Raw genomic sequence first — 8,006 nt, forward strand, 5'->3', positions numbered from 1 at the left:
GCGGACTAGACCTGTTGTTCTTACAGCAAGGAGGATTTGCGCTGCCCTCAAAGAAAAGTGCTGCTTCTATGCCAACCACTCTGGAGTGGTCAAAGATTCCCTAGCTTAGCTTAGAGAAGGGCTAGAAATCGCAAAAAAAGAGCGAGAAGCCAATAGTAATTGGTTCCAAAGCTGGCTTTCAAGTTCCCCGTGGCTCACCACCCTGCTGTCCTCCCTGGCGGGCCCCCTAGCATCTTGGGGCCTTACGCCATTCGCCAGGTTGTGTCCCTTATAAGGCACAACACCACTTCTCTCGTAATGCTCACCCAGGTGGTAGAGGAGGTGGCCCATAATGAAAGCCCTGAAAGCCCTTGGGTCAATATGGCCCTTCAAGAAATCAATGCCAATCTCTAAGGCTCCGCCCCTCCCCCGTTTGGCTGGATAGTCAATGACGGGTAAGATTTCCAGAGGGAAACAACCTAAGACAGGCACAGCCACCAGAGGGAATGGAGGCGAGGCTGGGAAGGTTAGCCGCCTCCAGCTGCCTTATTAAAACAAAAAGGGGGAATTGTTGGGCCTTAAAAACTAACGCCACCTTAAGTGACATTACAAGTGGATTAACGTGGCAGCCTAAGATGGAGCCAGGAGGAAGTAGGGTGGGAGTGTCTGTGGGAACCTTACCTTAGCCCTCATTGGCCAAATATGCACTTCCATGCTCATGAACACTGCGTGGTTGTAATAGCTAGGCATTGAGACAGGATGCATGCCCTTGACCTTTAAGCTGATAGGATGATGTAAAAAACCTCCCTTCCCCATTTGCCTTTAAAAGCAAGTGCTTGTGTGATAATAAACGGAACTGCTCGACAGAACCCCCGCAGCGTCTGAGTGTCCTTTAACCGGGCTGGTTGGGGCCGGTGGTGTGCTCACCTCTCTTCACGGCTCTCTTTCCCTGTCTCCTTCCAAAGGGGACAGGAGGGAAAGAGGAATCCGGGCCATTTGCTTGCCCACCAAAAGGAACAAGGCTAAGGGTTGTTCGGGTCGGCTGGCGGCGGACCTGACAGCCGAATAGCAGGCTCTAAGACCAGTCATAGGAGGATTTATTAATATGTTGAAATTATTATTAGTAATGGTTAATAATTATTGAGTAATAATAATAATAATAATGTTGATAATTACTCCTCAGTTATCTCATTAGATGATTTCCCAAGTCCTGTGAGGTGGGCAGGACTAGGATTATAAAACTAATAGATAACCTTCACCTAGTTGTGACTGGACTCAACTTTTCTAAGTCACAGGAAGCACACACAGTAGGTAGCTGTTTGTGTATTCTAAGGAGGCTCTATTTCTCAGTATGCACTGCAGGGAAGGAAGGAGAGGGTGGAGAGAGGCATAGTGGTTACTGAAATCAGACTACACTGTCTCCAGGGAGGCATGACTGAATGCTTCAGAATGGTGAGTGTAGTGGATTGAATATTCCCCCAAACTCATTGAAGCTTGAATTTTGTTCCCCAAGTTTTATGTATTAGAAACTTAGCCCCCACTGTGACAGTTGGGAGGGTGGGAAATCCTATTATGGTAATTGAACGTTGGGGCCTTGGGGAGGTGATTAGATTGTAGGACTGCACAGTAGTGAATGGATTAATAATGGTGGTCAGGGGTGTAGTTCTGAGGGCTTTAAAGAGAGTGAATGAGGACATTACTCTCTGCTCTCTCCGCTCTGCCATTTTCACAATGTGACACCCTGCCATCACTGTTGCCATCACCAAGGCCTTCACCAGTTGTGTTCCCAAGACTTTGGACTTCCCAGCCTCAGAAATGGTAAGCAATAAATTTCATTTTCTTTATAAAATACCCAGTTCCATGTATTTTGTTATAAGCAACAGAAACGGACTAATACACTGAGGGAGCAGGGTCAGCAGGGAGCCAGAGGCAGGAACCGCAGAAGGCTGCAGACTGGGGCAGAGAAGGCCCCTAGAGTCACCCCCAGAGAAGAGACCAGGCCCATCATGGGGCCCTTCAGGATGTTTCTCAGGGGCAGGACCAGCTGTTTCCTCTCTCTTCTGGGAAAAGAGAAGCTAATGATGAGGATACAGCCAGACCCTCCCTTTCCAACTCCCTTTTTCCCACTGTTCTCTCAATAAGAGAGAAAAACTGCACCAGTTTTTCCTGGACCTACAGACAATGAATTGAGCCTCTTGCTGAGGGGTGAGAGTACAAAGGGCCCGTGGAAGTAGGGGAAAGCCAGGAATACAGAGGGCACAGTAAGAGTTGACATCGATGGGGTGAGGGGCAAGCAGACCAGGGAAGGGGACATATGCTGGATTGGCTGGCTCCTGGGGGGCTGGAACAGGGTACCTGGGGGGCACAGGTCAAAGCCAAAACATCTGAGCTGGTATAGTGGAGAACACCAGAATAACTAGGATAATGGAAGAAATCAGACTGAAAATGGTAATCACTAGAGGCAAAACCCAAAGTCTGAGCAGTGACCTGATAGGAGAAGAGTGTTTAATGTTTGAGGGGGACAGGCTGGGATGGGGAGAGGGAGTGAGCCACGGAGTACACAGAGCAGAACTCACGTATTTCTCATCCCCAAACAGACAACTTATCCTTTACCTGCCTTCTGAGTCTCTTCTATTATTCTCATGATGTGTCTACAATGTTCATCTCTATCTAACATGAGACCTTTCTGTCCTCCTCAAATACTTTTTATCTTCTATAAGCTTCAGATCCCCCTATACCACCAGTATTAGAAGAAACCCTTTCTTGCCTCCCAGGCCTGTGCTCCTTTGTGTTGTTCATTAGGGACCACCTCCAGGAAACCTTAGCTGAATAACCCAGACCATGTTAGTCACATCCCTCCTCTTGTCACAGCTACTGACTTTCCTCCTACCCCACATTCTTGCCCCACCTCCATTGTAGCTGCTGTAATAGTCCAAGAAAAAAAAAAAAAGTAAAAGCCTGAAATAAGGAGGGGGAATGGACAGGTCAGATACACTTGCTTTTTAAAGGTTTCAGCAACTACTAGCTGTATCTTTGCAGCATGGTCGTGTAGACAGAATCCTGGAGTTGGAGTCAGAAGATATGGAATTTAGTTCTAGATCTGCTGCTTCCTTCTTCCATGACCATTTGTGAACTCAGTTTCCCAAATCCATCATTCTAAGGTCCTATTAGGATAAAGGTCTAGCCTACCAAATAGATAATAGCACTGATTGAATAGTCTCTAGTATGGAGCCACGTGCACTTTGGGGAGAGACAAAGATAAATAACATAGGCTTCCTTTTGTCATTTGCTCACATCTCGGCTGTGGAAGCAGGAAACAAACATAAGACAATGTCACATAAGGACTGGACAAAGCTTCTGTGCCAAGCCAGTCAGAGGGTGTTGGGCAGGAGGAGACCAGATAAGCAGAATTGAACTGTGAACAGGACTAGAGGTATGTTTTAGTTGAACTTGGAAAAAGAGGAAAGGTTGACGGATTATTAAGCATTTTAAACAGAATAAGCCAGCTGTGAAATTGAAGTGTAAGGATAAATAAACTGGAGGGCCAGTGATGGTCAACAGGAGCACACAAGAAGCAAGGTGGACAGGCTACTCAGGGAAGAGGGGAAGCACATTCACCTAGAATAAGGGCAACAACATGTACAGGAGGATATTCTTTCATTAAGTCAAGAATTGTTCAGTAAGTACCTATATGGACACCGTGGACATACTGGTAGAAAATGTAAAAAACAGCCTTGTCATGATGAGGCTTCCATGCTGTTCATATCAAAGCTAAGTGCCCGAGAAAATGCACTGATTGCATTAGACTTGGAGGTGAAGTTTCTAATAAGAAGAGGGCTTTTATTCTGATACAGATAGCAAAAACTGATGGCAGAGATTGTATAGAATTTACATCTGAGGAGATATGTCTCAGTTTGGATCATCTATAGTGATACATTATGCAACTGCCAGAGAGGAGCAAGTTTCTCCAGGAAGGGAGTCATTCATACCCTCATTTAAAAAAGCACTTATCAGGCATCAACTATGTTCAATAGAGTCTGTGAATACAGAAATGAATAAGTCACAGTACTTATACTCAAAACACTAGCATCTCAGTGAATGGACAGACACATGCAAAGCTAGTACAGATTGTACCCTCATTGTGTTACTTGATCACAATCACACAGTGCATTAGGGATCCTTATTGAAATGACTGAGAAAATTTGCCTGGAGCAGTGTGAGAAGGTGTCACAAGCAGGTGGCAGGATCTTGGGCAGTTATGACAGGGGGCAGAGGAAAGTATTCCTGATACATAATATGAGCTACAAGCATGCACTTTCAGGAAATGGCAGATAATACAGTGTGGTTGAACCTAAGGTGAGTATTTAGGGATGGAAGGAGTGAGGCCAACAATTTAGGCAGGAGGAAATTTGCAAGCATGTTGAGTTGTTATTATTTTTCTTGTAGCAATGGGATCCTGTAAGTGATTTTCAGCAAAGAAATAAAATACGTGTTCTGTTACATTGTAGTGGATAGGTTGAACAGGGGTAGAAAACTAAGCAGGTCTTTGCAGTGACACAGGCAAGACACAATGAGATGTGAATTAGAGGAGGCACCAACGGCATAGAGAGGAGAAGAGCAGTATGTCAGACAGCGCAGGGGCAGAAAGAGTTCCATGAATGCCAGCATCTGGCAGATGGCTATGTGGCTGGAGTATAATGAAGGGAGAAGTGGAAGGAGGTGAGGCTAGAAGTGAGTAGTGACCAGACCATGCAGGGGCTTATAAACCAGGGTTAGGATGTGGATTCCATCTTAAGAACAATGGTAATCCATGAAGATTTTAACCAAGGTCTAGCATGACACAATTTGCCTTCTTAAATGGTCTTGGTAAGATAAAGGTATGGTTACTACATTTATAGGTGAGGAAGCTAAAACCTTAAAAATATCAGTGAGGAATGTTGGTTTCTGTTGGTAGACTGATGGCACAATCATTGCTTTAGCCCAAGTCTATGAATTCTTAAACTTTTCTTTATACCATGGTAATGAGTTTTAGTTATATTTCTGTAACTTGAAAATGCTGGATTTGAACTGCTTATGAAGTGACAAGGTAGAGGCAGAAGAGTATATAGTGATTTAAGACATCATGTTACCAAACCCAGATAAGTCTGCCCACCCCTCAAGGAGGAAAGACAACAACTTGGAAGTCAAATTATTGGTGTTATAGGGAGGCAGGGTATTCAGCTGAAGGAAATGGTAGGCTATCCCATCTCAAAGCCTCAGATTTACTGAGGGTTTTTTAAAGAGGGGGTTGAGGGAATGGAACGTGGGAAGGAAAAAGCAGGAGAGAAGGGGGCATGAAGTATGAGAGCTCGGTGTAAGGAGTCAGATGCAAGGTCTCACCAAGGCCTCGTCTGGTTTCTGTTCTCTTTGCTGTTATCTCAGAGCCCTGTAGACTTTGATTTGCTCCGGAGTGGAATCAGCTTCTTTGAAAAGTTTTCCTGCAGCTTTGCAGAGCTCTGGCTGTCTTGGCTGGTGCCCAGGGTCATCTACCAGACAACTGGATTTGAAGGCAGGAAACCAGAGTTCTCAAGGCTCAAGATAATCTTTGACATTTTCTAACCATGTGATTGTTAGTAACTTAATCTTTAGTTTTCTCAATTTAAAAAAATGCCCACATTTATCAAGCACTTTCTATGTTTCAGATTTGTGGACGGTGTTTTAAAAGCTTGTCTCAAAATCCTCAAAAGAAACTTTTTAGGCAGAAACTGAGATAAAAGACCAGGGAACAGGTCAAAATTTTGGGAAACAATGTTTGAGCATTTTCAAATAAAATGAGATAAAAGGGGGAAAAGGAGATACAAAGATAAGAAATAGAAAAGATAGATAAGATAGAAAGGTAAAAAATAGAAAAGGTGATAAAGATCCTAGATGGAGAAAATAATATGAAGGTCAGAGGTTAGTCTTGCAAAAAGGTAGGGGTGGGCCCATCTTCTTCTGAATATCTTGAAGGTCAGGAAGGAAAGTGGGTGAGAGAAGCATACAGAGATGGAGTTAAACAAAATTTAGGTGAAGTAGAATAGCAAAAGAGCTTCTTATGTTCTCAAATTAACTAGAGGTAGGGCTTTAGTTGGAGAGATTTCTGAGTGTCACATAAGGACCCATGGAACCCCTGCTGGAAAAAGTCTACAGAACTTGTAGGGAAGTGAATTATTAGAAGGTGCTAGGCTTATTTATTTTTTATACAGCCAACTTTGACATTTCAGGACAGAAATTATCCTTCCAAAATTAGGAGTATAATTTGAGTTGGGAGGCAATAGGAGGACAGCGAAAGACAGTGAATGCTTTGGGGTAAGATCTGAATTAAGCAGGAATCTACATCCTTTATTGAGCTGTCTTTGGACACATGCAGACCACAGAAAGCTCTTCCTGCACTTGATTCCTCAATAAGGCTGCTTTGTGATATTAGTTCTATTGGTATTTAATGCCCTGACAACACAAAGATTTTATAAATACCTTGAGGACAAGGAGCATGCATAATGTTTCATATGGTGCATAGGATTATTTTCTAATTTCTTTTAAGGTCTAAAAATGGGAATAAGGGCTAATCTTCCTACATGAATGTTCAGGGTTTGAATTTGAGCACTGTGATTCTGCTGATACTGAATTCTCTCTGAAAGGGCCCTGTAGAAGCAGATAAGGAGGACGAGAATTCCCCGTGGCCATGTCAGCCTACAATATCACCTCAACCCATCCAGCAGTCTTCTTGTTGATGGGGATCCCAGGCCTGGAACACCTACACATCTGGATTTCTATCCCCTTCTTCTCAACTTATACTCTGGCTCTGCTCGGCAACTGCACCCTCCTGTTTGTCATTCAGGCATACGCAGCCCTCCATGAACCCATGTACCTCTTTCTGGCCATGTTGGCAGCCATTGATCTAGTCCTTTCATCTTCAACCCTGCCCAAAATGCTTGCCATTTTCTGGTTCAGGGATCGGGAGATCAACTTCTATGCCTGTCTGGTCCAGATGTTCTTTCTCCACTCCTTCTCCATCATGGAGTCAGCAGTGCTGCTGGCCATGGCCTTTGACCGCTATGTGGCCATCTGCAAGCCACTGCACTATACCACTGTCCTGACCGGGCCCCTTATCGCCAAGATTGGCATGGCCGCTGTGGCCCGGGCTGTGACACTAATGACTCCACTCCCCTTTCTGCTCAGACGCTTCCACTACTGCCGGGGCCCAGTGATTGCGCACTGCTACTGTGAACACATGGCCGTGGTAAGACTGGCATGTGGGGACACCCGCTTCAACAATATCTATGGCATCGCTGTGGCCATGTTTATTGTGGTGTTGGACTTGTTCTTTGTTATCCTATCTTATGTCTTCATCCTTCGGGCAGTTCTACAGCTTGCCTCTCAGGAGGCCCGCTACAAGGCATTTGGGACATGTGTGTCTCACATAGGTGCCATCCTAGCCTTCTACACACCTGTGGTCCTCTCATCAGTCATGCATCGTGTAGCTCGCAAGGCTGCCCCTCATGTCCACATTCTTTTTGCCAATTTCTATCTCCTCTTCCCACCCATGATCAATCCCATCATCTATGGTGTCAAGACCAAGCAGATTCGTGAGCAAGTCTTAGGACTATTCCTGAAAAAGGATGTGTAAAAGTAGAGTGAGGGACAGGTGGAGAAAGAGTGGGGCAGGTTGCATGCTGAAGTTGGGGGCAGGGTATGATAAGAAGTAGAGGGCTGCCAGAGTCTCCGTGTTTAGTTTTTTCCTGGCATTTAAAAAAATAAAAAGAAATAATGTCCTGAAACTCACAGACCCACCAGTCTGTTCAGAACTTGAGGGTCTGTGTCCTCCGGTAGTCTCGACTTAACCTGCTGCCTTTGCTGACTTCCACAGAGTCTTCACTCTTATCAGTAACTTGACAGAGTCTTGATCCACTGGCCTCCTGGGAACTTTGCCTAAAGGCACAAAGATACTTCCACTTAAGAGATTGTGAAGATCTGAGTTTCTGTCATGAGTTATTAGGGATGTGGTGAAC

At 44.7% G+C, this 8,006-nt stretch overlaps 1 protein-coding gene across 1 annotated transcript; it reads left to right on the plus strand.

Annotated features, from left to right (window-relative positions):
- The first annotated feature begins 6,679 nt into the window (after positions 1-6,679).
- LOC134377127 (olfactory receptor 52K1-like) lies at positions 6,680-7,624 on the plus strand. The gene has a single exon (XM_063095745.1). The coding sequence runs from the start codon at positions 6,680-6,682 to the stop codon at positions 7,622-7,624; it is 945 nt and encodes a 314-aa protein (XP_062951815.1).
- The last annotated feature ends 382 nt before the right edge of the window (positions 7,625-8,006 follow it).

The sequence above is a fragment of the Cynocephalus volans genome, chromosome 4, assembly GCF_027409185.1.
Source record: "Cynocephalus volans isolate mCynVol1 chromosome 4, mCynVol1.pri, whole genome shotgun sequence".
In the NCBI taxonomy this organism is placed as follows: Eukaryota; Metazoa; Chordata; class Mammalia; order Dermoptera; family Cynocephalidae; genus Cynocephalus; species Cynocephalus volans.